This window comes from Phascolarctos cinereus, unplaced genomic scaffold (assembly GCF_003287225.1).
Source record: "Phascolarctos cinereus isolate Bilbo 61053 unplaced genomic scaffold, phaCin_HiC Scaffold_9;HRSCAF=440, whole genome shotgun sequence".
NCBI classification, from domain to species: Eukaryota; Metazoa; Chordata; class Mammalia; order Diprotodontia; family Phascolarctidae; genus Phascolarctos; species Phascolarctos cinereus.
Genome location: NW_027556402.1, coordinates 170,854,561 through 170,875,660, shown reverse-complemented (window position 1 = coordinate 170,875,660; position 21,100 = coordinate 170,854,561). Strand labels below are relative to the sequence as shown.

The 21,100-nt window shown below is 39.9% G+C and overlaps 1 protein-coding gene across 3 annotated transcripts in view; it reads left to right on the top strand.

Annotated features, from left to right (window-relative positions):
* Positions 1-1,768: 1,768 nt before the first annotated feature.
* TBC1D19 (TBC1 domain family member 19) overlaps positions 1,769-21,100 on the top strand; it is a 126,658-nt gene continuing 107,326 nt past the window's right edge. The window contains exon 1 of one of the 3 annotated variants that reach the window (XR_002325617.2): positions 1,769-2,077. Coding sequence is in view for 2 of the 3 variants with exons in the window: in XM_020992260.2 (XP_020847919.1) it covers positions 1,979-2,077 (99 nt within the window). In the remaining variant the exon portion in view is untranslated. The remainder of the gene's footprint in view (positions 2,078-21,100) is intronic. The other 2 variants (XM_020992260.2, XM_020992254.2) reach the window with 2 other exon arrangements.

Below are 21,100 nucleotides of genomic sequence, written 5' to 3'. Positions count from 1 at the left end.
TACTTTTAACCCATTGCAATCTATCTTCTATACCGGACTAAAACAGTTCTCTTCAAGGTCACCAATGATCTCTTTCCTGCTAAATTATGACCTTCTCTCAATCATTATGAGTTATTTCTACAGCATTTGACATTATTGACACTGCCTCCTTGATACTCCATCCTGCCTCAGTTTTCATGACACTGCTCCCTTCTGGTTCTTTTCCTAAATGGTTGACTACTCCTCAGTGCCTTTCATCATCAATTTCCTGACTGAGTGCATGAGTGCTTTATTACGGGCCTGCTTTTCTTTCTCTTTGTAATTGTTCCTGGTGATCTCATCTGCCCCATGGGTTCAAATATCATCTCTATAGAGATGTCTCCCAAGTGGACATATCCAGCCCTTATATCTCTACTGAGCTCAAATCTCAAATCTCGAACAGCCTGTCAGACATTTCCAATTGCACATCTCACAGGCATCTCAAACACATGTCCAAAATAGAACTCATCTTTCCATTTAAACCAACCTGCCTTCTACCTTCTCTGCTTCTATTCGAGGCACTGCCATTATTCCAGTCACCTAGATTTGCAAACTCAGAGTCAGCCGAATGCCTGTATATGGCATTCTTTCTTTCTCCTAGCCTTTGCACATACTATTTCTCTTGCTGGGAATACTCTCCACCCTCACCTCCACCTCTTGGAGTCACTAGCTTCCTCCAAGGCTCAACTCCAATGCTTCTTTCTTCAGGACTCCCTGATTACCTCTATTCTTAGTGCCTTCTACTTGAAATTTTGTTGAATTTGTACCGTACATACTTTGTGTTTTCTTATCTGTGAATATATTTTATCCATGGAAGAGAACATAAGCTACTTGTGGTCAAGGGCTATTTGTACTTAACTCTCCAGTGCCTAGCACAACGTCAGCATATATTAATGATTAACCCTTGTGGATTGACTGATTATTGGAAGAGTGTCATCCTAGAGTAAATATACTGGTAAAGAGGGAGGATCTATGCCCCTCCAAGCTGTAGGAGCAGAGTTTCTCATAGCTGCCAATGCCTGACATCTACTTAAGGAGTTTAAGGGAATGCAGGTTTGATACTGGTATTAGCAGCAAGCAGGAGAAACTAGCTATGGGTGTGGTAAAGGAAAGAATAGATTCATGTTTATATTGCTGAATTTTTCTGTTTCATTTGGAAGAAAAGGGGTTGGTGGAAGTGGCACCTGGGTTTTCTGGTGTACCCAGGTGTGGTGTAATGCAGAAAAAAATGGATCATTCCTTCCTTCCTTCCTTCCTTCCTTCTTTCCTTCCTTCCTTCCTTCCTTCCTTCCTTCCTTCCTTCCTTCCTCCCTTCCTTCCTTCCTCCCTCCCTTCCTTCCTGCCTTCCTCTTCTCTCTCTCTCTTCTTTCTTTCTTTCTTTCTTTCTTTCTTTCTTTCTTTCTTTCTTTCTTTCTTTCTTTCTCTTCCTTCCTTCTTTCCTCCCTCCTTTCTCTTTCTCTGTCTTCTTCCTTTCTCCCTCCCTCCCTTCCTCCCTCCCTCCCTTCCTGCCTTCCTCTTTCTCTCTCTTTCTTTCTTTCTTTCTTTCTTTCTTTCTTTCTTTCTTTCTCTTCCTTCCTTCTTTCCTCCCTCCTTTCTCTTTCTCTGTCTTCTTCCTTTCTCCCTCCCTCCCTTCCTTCCTTCCTCCCTCCCTTCCTCCCTTCTTCCCTTCCGTCCTTCCTTCCGTCCTTCCTACCCTTCTTTTCTTAAATTCTTTGCTTCCAGCTAACGTGTAGGCCCTTCGCACCCGCGGAGTCTTTGTGTTCCGGGCCTCCGGGGCTGGGGGGAACTCTAAGAGGAACGGACCAGCCGCCTATGTAGTTGCCTGGTAACGCCCGCAGAGTCCCGGTGTAGCGTCCACCAGGGCTGGCGTCCCAGCCAGTGCCTCGGACCCGGGGTCCCGTTTCCCCGCCGCAGCGGCTCGGCCTCGCCTCGACCGCCACTGGCCGACAGCGCGGGGAACATGCTGCAGGAGGAGGAGGATCTGTCCCTGACCATCGCCCATATTGTCCAGAAGCTCAAAGGCTCCCGGCTCTATTCGCAGCTGGAGCGTCAGGCCTGGGTGAGTGACGGCCCGGCCCGGCCCGGCCCTGTCCGGTGACTTCCTGGCGTTGTCTGCCCTCCTTTGCTGCAGTGTCCACTTCAGGGTTTCCGAATCCAGAGGCCGCGCCTTTGTCCCTTTCTGCCTGCTCGGTGGCAGCGCTGCTGGGCCTTGGAAGCCGAGTCTGCTGCCCTGGAGCCTCAGGGGCCTCTTTGTTTATTAATTTGGGGAAGGAGAGGAGGGAAGTGCATTCATTTAATCGCCTTCCCGGGAGAAGTCCGGGCTGCGGGAATGGATGAATGGAGGGGAAGGCGGGGCGGGCGGTCACCTCCAGGCTCCTATTTCCTTTCCTTGTCGGTCCACTCCCAGTGCAGCCTCTCAGCACCTTCCCCTTTTCGTTTTATCCCACTCACCGAGAAGACATTGCATCTTATTAAAAACACATATAATTCTTTGATTTAAAAGGAAAAGACTGATGTGTGCGTTTCAACCTGTACTTTGAGGTTGTAGGCAATGAAATTTGTGAATAGATGAAGACGGCAAGGTCATTCAGTTTTTGCTCAACTCTTTCTAGATGAATTTTAAAGAAAAAAATCTGTCTACCCTTCGAATATTTGCAGTTCTGTCCCTCCTTTGAACCTTCAAAAAATCCCCAATTTTGCCTTTGAATTACAGAGCACTAAATTTCCTTCGGCTCTTTTAAAAGTACTTGGGTTTGCAAGCAGGGAAGATTACCGTACCATTTGCACGTGCTGTATAAATTTATGTTTATTTATTTGCGTCCGTCAGTAAACGTTTGTTAAGTAGTTTAAAAATATTAAGCTTTGGCCTACTGTGTACCTGGGCACTGTGCTAAGCCTTGGGGATACAAAGAGAAGCAAAAGACTATCCTTGCTCTCTGAGAAGGACCTCACAGCGTAATGAGGAAAATGATATGCAAACAACTATTTACAAACAAGCTATACACAGAATAAATTTGGGAAAGGCTTCCTGTAGAAGGTAGGATTTTAGCTGGGACTTGAAGGAAGGCAGGAGGCAGAAATGAGAAGGGGGAAAAATCTCTGGTGTTATGTTTGTTTTAAAAAACTTTTGTTTTTATTAAATTTTTAAAAATTTAATTTTAAAAAGGATGTCACTAATAACAGTGCCTCGATTTTTTAAAATTAAAAAACAACTGAGGACTGCAGAAAAAAAAATGAAAATCCCATGAAGATTAGGTGGAAAGAATTTTTTAGAAGAATAGGGTCCCTGGGGACATGGGAAACACTTTATTTGACATTTAATGAAAGAGGTAGATACAAGATGTCCCAAAAGTCATAGGGCAGTTTTGATCTTTAATATAGCTTAAAAGCGTAAAGTTTTACGTTTTACTAGTTTAAAACTATGACTTTTGGGACAGCCGTTATCCAAATGTATGGTGCTTCCCGTTGCACTGTTTTTGGAAGTGGGCACCAGGTCTGTGACCTGGTAAATAAATGCCGTACTAGAGAGGCATTGCTGGAGTACAGATTTAACTTTTAAGTTTTATTTCAGCTTTAATGGCTACTTAATCTAAGAGCTGTTGTCTTTCTGTTGCTCTAATCTGGGAAGAATTCTCGGACGGCAAGGCAAAATGGGCATACTCTTTAGTCTGTACTGTATGAAAGTGTTCAAAGCACCACGTTTCTGACCTTACTGGCTTAGTTTCATTTCCTCTCTCGGAACCATTATGATGATAAACTCTGGGCTTACTGCGGGACTCGGAGAAGGAAGCACATGCATCGTCTGCAGTTGCTTGGTAACGCAGAAGTGTCCCTTTGTTAAAAGGGTCCTGGAGAAGTTTCTGTCGAGTTGAGGTTAACGTTTCTTTTCCGGGACCCAGCGCTTTTTGTCCCACCTACTGCCTTTTCCCAGCACCAAGGGAACATGCTGCAGGAAGAGATGGATTTGTCTCTTATTATTGCTCATATTGTTCAGAAGCTCAGAGGCTCCAGGTTAAGCACTCAGCTGGGATTTCAGGCTTCAGTAAGTGCGGGAGGAAGGCTGAAAATTGTTGGGACTTTTATTTCCCATTCTTGTTGGGAGTCCCAGACTTGTAATATTAAATCTGACATTAGGTCTTTTTTTTTTTCCTTTCAAGGTGTAGGGTATCACTTGCATATTCTTGCTAGTCCATCTCAAGTCTTGGGCTTTGGGTTTATTTTGAAGTGAAGTTCATTTCATGATTTGAAATTTAATACAAGACTTACTGTTCCCTGTGGCATCATTTCTGTTTTTTGTACCAGGGTAAAAAGACAGGAGAATTTAAACATCTGTCATTTGAAGTTTTTAAAATGTTATGAAGTTGTTTAATAGGTTCTTCAGTGAAACATTTTTAAGACTACCTGTGTATGTAGTAGCATGTGTATTATTTATGTATCCATGTATATCCTTCTTTACACTTAAAATCTTTCTCTTGTTTTAAAGAAAAAAAAACTTAATTTTTCTGTTTTTCCAAAACTAGGATTCCATCAATTATTAGCAGTTCTCTAGGTTTTAAGATCTTAGGGGTTTTTTTGTTTTAATAAAATGTGGCAATGACAATGAAAATACAACATTTTCTCTCCTTAATTTTAGCTTTATCTACATACTTATGGTAATCTCATTAAAATTATTTAAAAGTATGTTTGAGGAGCAGCTTGTTGGCACAGTGAATAAAGCACCAGCCCTGGAGGCAGGAGGACCTGAGTTCAAATGTGGCCTCAGACACTTGACATATACTAGCTGTGTGACTCTGGGCAAGTCACTTAACCTCATTGCCTAGCCAAAAAAGAAAAAGGAAAAAAGGAAAAAAAAGTATATTTGATTGTAACAAGTTAAGTGGAATAAAAATGTCACCAAGGAAAAATCCTAAATATGCATACTTTGAAATATGAAATGGACTTAAAAATGACACAACATAGATTTGGAAAATATCACTTTAGTTCACTTATACAAGCAGTGATATTGTAAATAAATCAGATATACCTGCATGGCCAAATCTGTATTTTTTAAAGAAAATTTGACTTTATTAACCAATTACCAATCATTTACCAAGCACCTACTCTGTGACAGGCACTCTGTGTGTGTGTGTGTGTGTGTAAGTGACTGAGTCTAGTGGAGGCAAAGACAAAAGTGAAACAGCCTCTGACTTCAAGGAACTTATCTTCTTTCAGGGAGACAACTTGTTTACAAAATAGGCATAACATAGATACAAGTTAACTTTGGGGGTAGACACTAGTAGCAGGGGAAATGCTTCTTGTGGAAGGTGGCATTGGAACTGAATCTTGAAGGAAATAAAAAATTCTAAGAGGTAGAAGAGGTGAGGAGAGAGAGTCAGTCCATTCTGGGTCTTGAGACAGGAACTGGATAGAACACCACCTGGGAGGAATACACAGTGAGAAGGCTGGTTTGGCTAGACTGTAATAGGCAGGAAAGAGAATCAAATGTAATAAGACTGGGAAAATAGACTCAACTGGTAAAAACTATGGACACCTCAGAATCATTTTTTAATGAACACAATAAAATACATAGGATTGCAAAGAAACCAATTATAATGAAATAAGGCATTTTTTCCCACCTGAGTTGACCCCCTGAAATCCACTGACAGACCCCAGGCTAAGAACCCCTGACTTAAAAGGTGAGTGACAGTCCTCTGAGGTCCAGTTCTCAATTTCCATGACCCTATGGCTCCACACTGCTTTAATAAAGAAAGAAAGAAAATAGACTGAAGCCAGACTGGAAAGGGCTTTGAATACTAAACAGAGAAATTTTTCATTTGATCCTAGACCTAGAGGCAATAAGGAGCCCCTTGGAGTTTGACTAATGGAGCAACTTAGTTAAATTTCATTAAACATTTTTAGGATTACCTCAGCTTTCATATATGCTATTTGTGTATCTCTCTACCATGCTTGTTTCTTTACACTTAAAGAGTCCTCCCACCGATCACCTCCTGAAAGAGATCCTCAAACGAAAACTCCTAGGAATATTGTAGCCAAATTCCAGAGTTCCCAGTCAAGGAGAAAATATTGCAAGCATCCAGAAAGAAACAATTCAAGTATTGGGGAAACACAATCAGGATAACACAGGATTTAGCAGCTTCTATATTAAGGGACTGCAGGGCTTGGAATATAATATTCTGGAGGGCAAAGGAGATAGGATTACAACCAAGAATCACCTACTCAGCAAAATTGAGCATAATCCTTCGGGGGGGGGGAAAATGGATATTCAGTGAAAGAGAGGACTTTCAAGCATTCTTGATGAAAAGACTAGAGCTGAATACAGAATTTGACTTTCAGATACAAGACTCAAGAGAAACATGAAGAGGTAACCAGGAAAGAGAAATCATAAGAAACTGTTAAGGTTGAACTGTTTACATTCTGCATGGAAAGATGATGTTTGTAACTCATGAGTCCTTTGTCAGTAATAATATAGTTGGAGGGAAAAAATTATATGTATGTAGATAGATAGATAGATAGATAGATAGATAGATAGATAGATAGACAGACAGACAGACAGACAGACAGATAGATAGATAGATAGATAGATAGATAGATAGATAGATAGATAGATAGATTGATAAAGGGCAAAGGGTGAGTTGAAGATGAAGGATGATATCTGGAGAATAAAATTAAGGGGTAAGAGAGGATTATATGGAGAAAAGGAGAAAGGGAGAGGTAGAATGGGGTAAATTATCTCACGTAAAACTGACAAGAAAAGCCTTTTACAGGGGAGGGAAAATGGGGGAAGGTGAGAGGGAATAAGTGAATCTTATTCTGTTTGGATTTGATTTAAGGAGAGAATAACATACACACTCAATTGAGTATGGAAATTTATCTTACCCTACAGAAAAATAGGGGGGAAGGGACAAGAGAGCAGGAGGATGATAGAGGGGAGGGCAGATTAGGGGTGAGGGTAATCAGAAGCAAGCACTTCTAAGGAGGGACAGGGTCAAAAGAGAGAATAGAATAACTGGGGGGGGCAGGATAGGATTAAGGGAAATTTACTTAGATTCTCACACAAAAAAAGAGTCCTCCCTGTGTGTGGAGGATCAGTTGGCAGAGAGAGAGACAATACTGGGAGCCCAGCTAGTAGGCTACTGTAATAGTCTCAGTGAGTGGTAATAAACTACGTGGCTTTATGAGTTGTAGAAATAACAAGATTTTGCTTCTGATTGGTTTCTGTGGGATGAATAAAATCAAGGAGCTGAGAATGACACCAAGATTTTGAACCTGGACCTTTGTAAGGATGGTGGTGCCCTTATCAGGTATAGGGAAGTTTGGAAGAGTTGTGGGTTTGGGGAGAAAGACAGTAATTTCTATTGAGTTTGGACATGGGAGAGGTGTCTACTTTTTAATTGGGAGGGACCCTAGTGCTCTCTGTTATATAGATCTTGGAGTTATTAGCATAGAGATAAGAAATCCCATGTAAGCTGATGAGAGAGAACAATAGATACAGAGAAACATAAAGACACAGACATACAGGCATAGTCATAGATAAACCAACTACACCCAGAACAGAGCTGTGGGGTACATCCACAGTTATGTGATATGGATTGTAATTCAGTAGGGAAGATTGAGGAGAAGTCAAGCAGGTAGAAGGAGAACTAAGGGATAGCAGTGACACAGAAAATGAGAGGAGAAGGAAGAGAGAGTGATCAGTGTCAAAATGTGTTTGCAGATACAAATGCTGAGGAGTTGAGAAGGGTGTGAGCTGAGAATAAAGCCATCAGATTTAGTCTTTAAGAGACCTTTGATGATTTTAGAGAGAGCATTTTCATTGGAATGATGAGATCAGAAGTCAGATTGCAAAAAGGCTGAGAAGAGAATGAGAATAGAAGTGGAAGCAATAGGGGTAGAAAACTTTTTTTAGAAGGTTGACTGAAAAAGTCATTTAATCTGTCTAGGTCTTGGTTTCTTTAAATTGAGAAAGCTACATTACGTGGTCTCTAGAGTTCCTCTTAACTCTGTCTTTGATCTGTGATCCATATTCATAACCTTAGGATTATTTTACTTTCCTCCTCCCTGATTTCTCAAATTCAGTTACCAAATCTTTTATTGATGCCTTTTCTGCAACATCTTTTGTATCTGTCTCTTCTTCTATTTTCCAAGCACCAACAGTGTTATAGTCCACTCATCACTATTTGCCTTCTAACAGAGCTTTCTGCTATTTTCCGCTTCCTTCTATTCCCTAATCCAGCTTTCATTTTTTTCTTTTTAGACAGGGCCTATGACTTAGTAGAGGGAACTTTCTCTATCAATGTAGATTCATACTTAACTTCTCTGCACTTTATAGTTTCAGAGACTTGTCTGGGGCACTGAGAGATTAAGTGACTTTTTCACGATCACTCAGCCAGTCCGTGTCAGAAGTGGGACTTGAATCCAGGTCTTTGTGCCTCTAAGCTCCTCGCTATCCATTATGCCATGTGACCTCTATTAACATAAAATATTATATACTATAATTATCTGTATTCTTACTTCTATCTTTTATTATGCCACTAGAATAATCTTAGGAAGGGCCTGGAGCACTCAGAGGTTGTGTGATTTTCCAAGAGTCACAGACAGTATTTGTCTCTAAGGCCCCCACTCTATCTATTAAACTTTGGAGACTGAGTGTCTTTCTCCACATGTACTAGAGGAAGGTGTCTAATGTGATACCATCCCCTATTTTTGATGTAGCATATGTTCTGGACTTATTCTCTCAACCTTCTCCAGCACTGAAAGGTTAGGTCTTCAAAAGACAGCTGTTACGTGTACCCTAAGAATTCTAGGCATAGCATTGATGGGTTGGAGGATGTTTTTCTAATGCTGTAGCTCACAAGGCCTCACTTCTGTACTTTTCCCCCTCCCCCATGATTATCAGTTGATATCAATTAGTCAGCTCTTGGAAACTTAATTAACTTTTTTTTTTTTGCTTTTTGGTGAGGCAATTGGGGTTAAGTGACTTGCCCAGTGTTTTGTTTTTTTTTGTTTTGTTTTTTAGGCAATTGGGTTAAGTGACTTGCCAAGGGTCACACAGTAAGTGTCAAGTGTTTGGTCTGAGGCTGGATTTGAACTCAGATTCTCCTGACTTGAAGGCCAGAGCTCTATCTACTGCATCACCTAGCTGCCCCGAAACTTAATTAACTTTTAAAAAATCTTTTTTGAAACTTAGCTTTTAGGAAGGAATATTGATTGACTAAGGTGGTTTAGTTAGAATATTGAGTTCCATATATGTGTGTGTGTGTGTGTGTGTATACATATATATATACATGTACACACATATACATATATACACACACACATATATATGCACACATACTTTTATATATTTGTGTGTGTCATATATATACAGATAGACTTTTATGTATGTGTGTGTATATATATATACACATACATAAATACACACACAGATCACCCCAAAGTCTGTAATGCTTTCTCCAAAGTACATCTGGAGTTCAAGGGAAGTAGGCTCAAGCTTAGAATGCCCATGTGGCAAAGGGGTGGTTCACATCTCCTAGTTGATGGCCCTTTTCTCCCTGTCATGGGCTGTGCGTGAAGTCCCTCCCAAGTATGCTGTAGCTTTCTTTGTGCCAGACTCTTTGTAGAGTCCTGGTGCTGCTTCTTAGGGTTGTGTCTAGTTTGTGTTGGCTCCTGATGAAGAAACTACTACCTATCACTGACTCAGGAACCTGTTCTTTCTGGTTCATTCAATCCAAATTTATCATCCAGGCAAGAGTCTTGTAGCTATTAGCTACTGTCTTCCAGGACATTCCTTCTTTCTTTAATGAGTTCAAGCCTGGTTCATAGTTTATGACAACTCTTGCCTTCATCCTAGAGGACTTCAACGTACATATGGATGCTACTTCAAACACCCTATCTTCTCAGTTCCTCCATTCCTCAGTTCTCATGACTCTACTCCAACTCAGCTACAGAAATGTTCACGCTCTTATCTTGCCATTATCCTCTTAATTTTAGTGCCTTCTGCCTGTTGATAATTTCCTTCCCCCTCCCCCCCCGTGTATGCCTTATTTGTGCATAGTTGTTTTCATGTTGTCTCCCCTATTCTGTTATGAGCCTTTTAAGGGCAGAGACTGGCTTTTGCCTTTTTTTTTTGTATCCTCAGTGCTTAGTATAATGCCTGGCACATAGTAGGTGCTTAATAAGTACTTACTGACTGATTGACTGATGGCTATTTCAGGAAATACTGTTAGGACTCTGATGGAAAAAAAAATCTAAAGTTTCTGGTTCTCCAAAGTTCACAAGGCCCTCCTTTTATCAGAAGGGAGACCAAGATTCTTTTCTTTCTCCCTCCACTCAAGCAATTCCTTCCCAGATGATTGGTTAGAATGTCTTTTACCTCTAAGTTGCCAGGCACTTGAATGGGAACTTGATTACTGGTTTTGTATGAGCTTCACAGGGCATGACTGAAGCTCATCAGCTAATTCAAATCTATTTTTATGTCACACCTAGTGAAATGCTTTTGACCACTCTCTCCTTCCTAGATACCTTCCCCTCCCTGTGCTTTCATAATGTTGTTCTCCTGATACTCATTCTACTTGTATGGCTTTTCCTTCCCAGTCTCTTTTGCAGGATCATTATCAATATCCCACTCCTTAGGCATGGGGGTGACCCAGGTGTGTCCTGAGTCCTCTTTTCTCTCCTCATGCTTCTGAGGGATTTCATTGTCTCCCATGGTTTGATTATCATCTCTATTTAGATGATTTCCAAATATATATATATATCTGGTCCTCCATCTTTCTTCTGAGCTCTGTTCTTATATCTTTTAACTGCTTGCTGAACATTTCAACTTTGATGCCCCAAGGCATCTCAAACTCAACATTTCCAAGTCCAAATTTATTATATTTTCTCCTAAATCCTACCTGTCCTCCTAATTTTTCAATTTTGTTCAAGAGTACCATCATCCTTCTAGTCATACACATTTGCAATTTCAGAGTCATCCTTGACATTTAACCCTTGCTCACCCTCAAGTGAGTTAATCTCCATACACAGTAGTTTGCTAAGTCTTAGCACTTCTAATTACATGATACCCTTTGCATCCATCCACTTCTTTTCACTAATATGGCCAGTATCCTCATCTCTTATCTAGAAAATTACAAGCTCTGTCTGACTGGTTTCCCTACCTCTAACTTTTTCTCTTCCAAATACGTCATTTTCTGCCATCTGTCAAAATAATATTCCTAAAGCACAAGTCTGCCCATGCTACTCTGTTGCTCAAGAAGCTTATGTGTCTTCCTATCATCTCTAGGATAAAATTCACATTTTTCTCATTGGATAAAGATTGTAAAAAGGCCTTGGATGTCAATCTTTCCAGTTGCTTGTTCCAGATTACTCTTGTTATTATGGATAAACTCTGCTAAACTTACAAAGGCCTGCTTGCTGTTCTTGTCCAGGATATTCTGCTTCTGTGCTTTCCCCTCATTTCTAACTCTTGGAACTCCTGACTGCCTTCAGGGCTCAGCTCAGGGCCTGTCTCCTACACTAGGCTTTTCCTGAATTCACTAGTTACTGCTTCTTCCTCCTCCCTTCCTCCAATTTCTTTGTATTTACTTAGTAAATATTTTGTACTTACTTCTCTGTATCCTACCTACATTGTATCCTACTTCAATAAGATTTATTCTAGACAGAGACTTTCTTTTTTATTCCCAGACTCTTGAAGTTGATCAGTAGATGATAAATAATTTTTTAGTCACTTAATATTCTTATTGTTGTCAGTGATAATCTAGGGATGTTAGACAACCTCATGTAAAGGCATAGAGTTGGGGGGTAGAGAACCCGATGGAATATTATAGATAAGAAACACAAGCTGACTAGAAAGTAATATTTGACTAGAAGGAAGAAATGTCTATGTACTCAGCCTTGTTTAGGATTTTAAATGCCAAATTTAGGAGTTTATAGTTTAATAGAAAGACAGTGGGAAGCCAGTGAGACTTCTTGAAAGGAGAATGAAGTGGTCAGACCTGAGATTTAGGAATATTAATATGGAGGACTGATAGGAAAAGGAAGAAAGCTCTGATTCAGGGACAGAAGCTTCTCCTCATTGGTTTTTTTGGACCTCTTTTGCCATTTGGGTTAGTCTATTTTTTAAGGTGTTATTTTCTTCGGTATTTTTTTGGGTCTCCTTTAGCAAGCTATTGGCTTGTTTTTCATGATTTTCTTGCATCACTCTCATTTCTCTTCCCAGTTTTTCTTCTACTTCTCTTACTTGCATCTCAAAATCCTTTTTGAGCTCTTCCATGGCCTGGGACTGATTCATATTTTTCTTGGATCTTTGTAGGAGCTTTGACTTTGTTGTCTTCTTCTGGTTGTATGTTTTGATCTTCTTTGTCACCAAAATAAGATTCTGTAGTCTGAGTTTTTTCCTGCCACTGTTTGCTCATGTTCCCAGCCAATTACTTGAGTTCTAAACTCTTTGTTAAGGTAGGGGTCTGCTTCCTGGAGAATGTATTGTCCCAAGCTTCAGGGGTTTTGTGCAGCTGTTTTCAGAGATACTTCTAGGGACCTGTAAATTTTCCATTCTTCCAAGGTGGTACTATCAAGGGCAACATGTTTACTCCTTTCCTGACCTGTTTTCTGGTCTATGAGTGACCACAAGCACTCATTTCTGCTTTGGAACTGTGAGGAGGATTCTCTCTTACCGCCACTACAAACTCCGCCATGCCAGTGCTCCTTCTCACCCCAGGACCACCCCCTAGAATTGCAACTTAGATCTAAGTATGGGCAAAGCAAGAGAATCCTTCCTTAGCTCTAGCAAAGACATCTCTGCAATCCCCCTCTGATTGCCACCCAATCCCCGCCACTGTCTATGGGCGAAGAAGTCTGGCAGTAGCCCACCATCACCGCTGCCCCAGGGCTGGGGCCAGACCATGCTCCTCTCTCACCCAGGTCCAACAGACCTTTCCTACTGACTTTCTAAGTTGTCTTTGGCATTTATGCATTGAGAAGACTGGAAATTGCCACCGCTGCCAGTGATTCAGTCTCCTGAGGCCTGTCCTATCTTTGCCTGCATGGTCCACACTAAATTGTCCCAGCCTGGTGCAACAGAACTTTCTTATTTGTTTCACACTATCTTTTTGTGGGTTCTGCTACTTCAGAATTTGTTTAGAGTCATTTTTTACAGGTATTTGGAGGGTTTTGGGGGAGAGCTCAAACAAGTCACTACTTTTACTCCACCATCTTGGCTCTACCCTTCCCCACCCCCTTTTTTTGAAGACATTTTAAGGAAAACATTCATTTTCTAGGTAGCATAACACAGTGGATAAAGTTAGCAGGATTACCTGGTCTCTTTCTTTGAATTCTTATTCTGATTCTGTCTCTGAAACTTAATAGCTATGTGACCATAAGCAAGTACTTAACTTTTCCCAGCTTCGGGTACCTCCCTAAGATTTACCTATTAATTAAAAATTTTTATTCCTTGACACAGATTCTTGTTTAAAAGGTTTTATGGTTCGTACCCTATATTATCAAGTTCTTTGAAACATTTGCACCAATGTATAATACCTTTAACAATGTATTAGAGTTTGTAAGAATACAAGTCATTCCCCAGTTAATAAATGGTCAAAGGATATAAACAGGCAGTTTTCAGAGAAAGAAATAAAAGCTATCCATAGTCATATGGAAAAAATGTTCTAATTGATTAGAGAAATGAAAATCAAAATGACTCAGGTACCATATCACACCTATTCAGATTGGCTAACATGACAAAACACAACAATGGTAAGTGAAGATGTGGGGAAATTGGGACACTAATACATTGTTGGTGGAGTTGTGAAATGATCTAACCATTTTGGAGATCTATAAATTGTGCATACCCTTTGACCCAGCAATACTACGTCTAGATCTGTATCCCAAGAGATCATAAAAATGGGAAAAGGATCCACATGTACAAAAATATTTATAGTAGCTCTTTTTGTGGTGGCAAAGAATTGGAAATTGAGGGGATGCCCAATTTTGGGGGAATGGCTGAAGAAGTTATAGAATATCAGTGTAATGGAATACTGTTGTGCTATGAGAAATGATGAGCAGTCAGACTTCAAAAAAACTTTGAAAGACTTACATGAACTGATGCAGAGTGAAATGAGCAGAACCAGGAGAACATTGTACATAGTAACAGCCACATTGTACGATGACTGCCCTTGTTAGACTTGGCTCTTCACAGCAACACAAGAATCTAAGACAACTCCAAAAGACTCATGATGGAAATTGCTATCCGTACCCAAAGAAAAAACTATGGAGTCTGAATGCAGGTGGAAGCATACTATTTGCTTTTTGTTTTATTGCTTCATTCTCATGGTTCCTCCCATTAGTTCTAATTATTCTTTAGATCATGACTAATGGGAAAATATGCTTAACATGAATGTATATGTAGAGCCTATATTCAATTGTACACCATGGGGGGGGGAAATGAGAGAGGGAGAAAATTTAAAACTCAGTCTTATGGAAGTGAATGTTGAAAACTAAAAATAAATTAATTAATTTTTTAAAAAAGCAATGTATCAGAGTGCATGTTTCTTGATAGCCTTAACACTATTTACTTTTATATTTTTTGGCCTACTTTTGATAAATTCATGTTTTTAAAAGACATGCACAGAGGATGAAAGCAACTGGTTCTAACTTATCTCACATTCTTCCCCATTATGTACTCTATATACTAGCCAACCTCTACCACTTGATGTTTCTCAGAAAATTAATAATGCAAAAGCATAGCACAAGTCCTGTAAGAATATTATTAAGAGCTCTCAGTAAAGTTCAAAATGAGCTGAGGGTGGCTGGGAAAGCCACGGACATAAAAAGCAATTTTAGGAAAAAGAGGAGTATAAAAAAAAGATAGTATTATAGCCCAAGGTGGATGGGACTATGATAACTACTGTTGGAGAAAGGGCCAAGCAATTCATTGAACTATTATTTTGCTGATTTTTTGCCCCCTCCAGCTGGAAGAATGATCTTTGCCTTTAATAGAACAGAACAAAAATGGCCAATAAGAAGTTTAAACCAAAGATAGAGAGATGATAAGAGAGCACAGAGTTTCCCTTGATGAGCTTATCACCAGGCCCAGATGAACCATATCCCAGGATACTGAGAAAACTGGCAGATGTTATTACTGAGCCATGGTTAGTGAACTTTGAAAGATTGTGGAGAGCAGGAGAGGTGACATAGAACTGGAGGAGAGCAAGTATTGCCCTAATTTTCAAAAAAAGGAGAGTGGAGTATGGAACTATACACCAGTGAATTTGATTTTGATTCTCAGCAAACATCTAGATTGCTTTATTAAAGAGATAGTGAATGTCTAGAAAAGGAAGTGGTGATCACTGAGCCAGAATGGGTCGTGCCAAACTAATTTCATTTCCTCTTTTAATAGGTGTTAAATCCTCTTTCAGACTGGTAAATCAATACATAATGCTTAGATATAGTTTGCTGGATTTTAGCAAAGAATTTGACATCACCTCCCTTGCTGATATTGCTAACAAGAGAAGTGGAATAACTAGATTGAAGGGGGTTTTCATTAGAGTACCTGGACAATTTGTATATGGGTATGGCTCTATTATTCTATTTAATATTAACATTAGTATCTTTAATAGAGGCAAAGATAACATGTTTGTCCTATTTGTAGACAGCATAAAGCTAATGCAGTTGACAGAATCAGGGTCCAAAAAGATCTGGATGGATTAAAATGTTTGGATGAATCTGATAAGAAGAAATTTAAAGGGACAAATGTAAGGTCTTACATTAATTGAGGCAAAGATCAGTGAGTATATTATTAAGCACTTAGTATGTTGCAGGCAATGTGCTAAATACTGGGGATACAAAGAGAAAACAAAAATAGTCCCTGAGCTCAAGGAGTTTACATTTTAATGGAGGAGACAATGTGGAAGGCAGCATAACACCGTAGTTAGGACATTGGACTTAAAATCAGGAAGACCTGATTTTAAATCCTACCTCAGGAACTTATTAGCTTGGAAGACTAGGCATTTAACTTTCTCTGCCTCTGAATCATCATTTGTAAATGAATGGATTGTAGCCCTGTTCTGGGGGCTGCTGTGCTGCCCCTGTCCTTCTGTGCTTCACAGGAGCACTGTGGGTGCTCTTACTTCTCATGTCTGTTCTGCTTTCCTGTTGGAGGTGAGTCGTGCAAGCCAGAATGTCATTGCTTCAGCTGATCTCCCATAGTTGATGCAGTCAGGAGCTACCACAAGATGGCTCCATAAACTGTCAAGGCCACTGGCCAGTTATTCCAAACATTGGGATCCCAGTCCTGTCAGTGGTCATCTTTAGTGTGGGAAATTCCTTCTGTTGCAGTTGCCCCTCACTGAGGAATCACTGAGACATGTGACTCACAAGACTGTCACTAAGACCAGGAATGTCCTCCTCAGGATTGCCCACCTCTGCTCAGGGAAAGACACAAAGCACATTTGTTTTAAAAAGCCAGAGGCTCCTCTAGGCCAGTACATGTGTTCTCTCTACTATGTGTAAGCAGGAGCCATTTCTGCTAGATTGGCAGAGAACATCTGAGGTCTTTAGGGGACATTTGAGATTTAGTTACAGCTGACAACATGGCAATGAGAGAGGAAACTTTTAAAATTGATGTATTGCCCCTGCCTATCCTCAGCAAATGAACTGGGGGTACAATTGACACATTTGCCCACATCCTCAGTTCCAGGAAGTTCTCTAGACTCCTAGGCAGAATTAAGCATTGTCCTTCCAAGTTCCTCCCTTCAGTGATTTTCAGGGAGGAATCAGAATCACAACAGTGTCCAAGTGGCATAAATTTCAGTTAGCTTTTCAAATGCAAAGTTAGAAGAAAAAAACCCCAACCTTCAGTCACTTCCTTAAGTACAATTATTAGATGATCTTAAAATTCCGGGGATCTACCTTGGTTTGAGGTCCTTATGACATTCTTTAACTAACTGGCTATGTCCATAAACAGTTATACATGACTGAGAACTGCTTGTTCAACTACATGATCATATCCAAAAAGCGGTTCGAAATCGAATATTTATTTCACCAATCACTCCTAAATATGACTTCCTTAAAGCTGAAAGGGATTTTCTTTCAATAGGCCTTCCCCTAGGCCACAGATGGGGAACCTGCAGCCTCAAGACCACATGTGGCCTTCTAGGTCCTTGGGTGCAGCCTTTTGACTGAGTCTAAATTTTAGGAAACAAATCCATTTAGTAAGGGGATTGGTTCTGTGAAGTTTGGATTCAGTCAAAGGGCCACACTTAAGGACCTAGCCTTGAGGCTGCAGGTTCCCCACCCCTGCCCTAGGCATTAGCAATGCTGACCTTTAGCAGAATAGCTCTTCAAAGGAAGAGCAGGTTTCCTTAATCTTCTTTGTTCTTTTCTAGTGTAGGGAAAATCACTTTCAGTTCCCAGAAATGACTGCTTTGAAGGAAATATTTTAGTAGAATTTGAAAGAGGCTTAAATTACTAGTCTAGATGGCCACAAGCAAATTTGCTCTCTAATTTTGCAGGGTTGAGAGGAACCTCTTGGTGAGCAACCCTGTTTATGGAGGCATCGACGGAAGAACTTCTGGAAACATGGAAGCCAGTCTGGGCTAACCTTCCTCTGCACTGCCTACTTCAACTAGATCATTCTGTTCCAATTCTATGCAACTGTACCAATTGTCCTGTGCTGGGACTGCTTCAGGACAGTCCCCTCATAGTTTGTGTACAATATTGGAATGAAATGAGATACGTAGATTTAGAAACTAACAAAGGAGATTTATCTAGCCATAGCTGGAGAAGGATATTCAACAAATATATGCTCAGACGATATCCTGAATTGATTCAGCTAAGCAAAGCTCCCTTGTCTAGTTGTCCATAATGGTCTGTCAGCTAAACATCAGAGAATTCTTAGCGCTTTTCCTGGCTGTTTTGTACTCAGGCAACCAGAAAGTGATGTTGACAGCTTGAGCCGTTAGTCCCCTGAGCCAATCACGTCTCAAGAATAGTTTCAGTACTTTTTAAGAAAAAAACCCAACTTGCGTAGAGGCAAGGGTTAGGTCACCTCACAATATCACTGGTGACTTAGGACAGAACAATTTCTTTTTAAAAATAATTTTTAATTTACATATTTTGTTTTTACATCACTTGTATACTCCACTGTATTCTTTCTCCTACCTCTCCCAGAGAACAATTCCTTATAATAAAGAATTTTTTTAAAAAAAAGAAGAAGCAAAGTACAAAACAGATCCACATACTGTCTTTTGTCCCCAGGAGCTCTGATTCTCCTTGTCTTGAGGAAGGAAATTCCTGAAGATCATATCTGTTATAAGGTCTCTATCTCTATAGTATATGTCTGTTCTCCCATAGGAGCATTCATCACTGCTACCCCATTTCATGGCTAAAACAAGAATTACCTCTTTCCCTTTCCCCTGCTTCAATCCCTCCCTTTGCTTCTTTTCTCATTCTCCTCTCCAGTGCTTCTTAAACTGTGGGTCACAGCCCAATAAGGGGTCATGAAAAATTTGGCAACAGTAAAATGTTTCTGAATGTGCAATGACCAAAAATTAATTAAAAATCAAACATGTAATGAATCTGAGGTGTTTCTGGCAGTGCTTGCTGAATCTCACAACTTCACTGCAGCCTGGGTTCTGAACACAAAGCATGCCCACTTTGCACTGTACATGTCCTCAGGCCACGCAGCACCAACAAATGCTGGGGAAAGTAGAACAAAGGTCACAAGCAGAAAAAGCTTAAGAAGCCCTGCTCCAGGCTGTCTTCTTCCTAAAAGACTGTAATAATTATTTTACCTTCACTGTTAGCCTTTTGCTTGTTTAGGGTACATCACATGTTATCTTTTTTCTTCCTCTTTTTTATGTGTGCTACCATTTTGTAATTTGGTCTCACTGAAAACACTGATTCACCTTTTAGTTGGAGTGTTGTGAGGTTCATGGCTCATGGTGTTTCAGGCCTATTTTTCCAAGAATATTTCTGTTCTTCTATTTGAGTTCTGTTTTCACCTATGTCATTTCCTGTACATTTAGAAAGAAAACTCTTAATGATCTCTCTGTTGTTACCTTATTTTTGTTGTTCTTGATTGCTGTATTTGTTTTCCGTTATATTTGTTTTCTGGGGTGTTTAAGAAGCAAATAATTTCTTTAGGTCAGGCTTTCTTTTTAGGAATATTTTGGATGTCTATCTTTTTTCATTTACAGTTAGACTTGGATTTGCAGAATAGGTCACCTTGGGCTACATCTTGAGCTCCTTTGCTCTTTGGAACATATTCCATTCCCTCTGGGGTTGCAGAGAATCTTGTGTTTTTCAAATTTGCTTTTCTTTTCATATGAAGGGCTTTCTCCTGGCCACTGGAATTTTTTTTTTGTTGGTGGAATTGTTAGATTTAATAACCACTGTATGTGTCTTAGAATTTGCAGAATGAGTTTTTGTTTTTGTTTATGTTTTTAGAGGATCTATGGATTCTTTCCACTGGTACTTTTTTTTGTGTTCAAATGTTCTGGTCATTGTTCTTGTGTTACTTATTGATTTATGGTGTTCAGGTTTTTTGACTTGTCATGTTCTTCTGGGAGCCCCATAATTCTTAAGTTGTCTTTATGTATCCTGTCTTCAAGTACAGTTAATATGCTTTGCTTCTATGGAGATTATGATGCTTTTATTGTTATTGTTATTGTTCTTGGGTTCTCCAAGATTGTTCTTCACTTCCATGTATTCATGTTAGCAATTAGTTATCATTTCCTTTGTTTCTTTGGTGAGATTTGCTAGAGTAGATTCAAGTTTTTCTATTTGGCTAATTATTTTTGCTGCACAGGGCATAAGTTCTTCCTTCACATTTTGTACTTAATTTTTAAACTACCTGGGAACATTCTGCTGTGGTTCCGTGCTCTCTTGGGAATCTACAAAGCTCCTCTGCCTCTTTTAGTATTGATTACTTTCCTTTGTCTTCCACCATTTTTTCACAAATAACTGAATTCTTTTACCTGATTTGGAGGTCATTTTTCCTTCTAAGTTTGTTATCTTCCCTTTTGCCTTATCTGTTTGTGCTCAAGGTCATTACTTGAGTTTTCTACCTCCTGAAATCTTTGGTAATTTCAATTTTTTCCCTTACTTTCCCCTATTGCTCTCTTTTTTACTCTCTTTTTGATGGCAGTTTCCCTGGATGCTGCATCTTAAAGCTCTCTCAGTCTCATTCCACACTGAACAATTCACAGCCTACCAGCTGTAGTCTCTGTCCCAAGTGACTTCTGAGGGGGAACAGAACAAATCCAGATGGATGTTGGACTTTTTTCCTCAGGCTTAGTGAATGCTACACAGTCTCGCACACATGGGCCTGTCTTTTTTCTCTGTTTTTTCTGTTCTCTCTGCCTTAGCTCTATTGGGACACAGAGTGCTACCATGCTGCTATTGCAGCCTGGGCAAATTTATTCCATTTGAAGATCCGCACACTGGGAGGAGGGAGGTTGGGGTATAGAGTTGAGTTCTTTTGTAAGCCTGTGGGTTGGCTTTTGTAGCCCTGCTTCTGGGAACAGCTGTGGCGGAGGAGTTACTGAGCAAATGTATTAGGGGTTAGGGATTTTTTTCTGTTATTAGTTCATCATGTTTTTACCTTATTTGGTTTCTTAATGTCCTGTACCATGGAGACAACTGAAATTGCTTTATCTCTTGGACTTAATTCCTATTTTGAAGAAGTTTGAGAGGTCATGAGGTTTGAAGGAAATGTCTAATCCTCCATCTTGTTGGTCACATAGGAATGATTGCTTAATGAATGAGAATTGGATGGCCTTTTCCAATCCTTTTCTTTTTTGACTTTTGCAGCATTTGACACTGTTGACTGCATTCTCCCCCTAGACACTGTCTTTTCTGGATTTTAATTACCCTACTCTCTTTTGGCTCCTCTTCTGCCTGTATGACTGCTTCTTTGCCAGTTCATCTTCCATACTACATCTTCTAATTGTGGGTGTTCTTTTTCAAGGCTCTGTACTGAACACTCTTCTCTTTTGTTTCTACACTCTCCCTTGATGTACTCATTAAAACTCATGATTTAATGATCATCTTTGTGCAAATGGCTCATTAATTTACATATCCAGTCCTA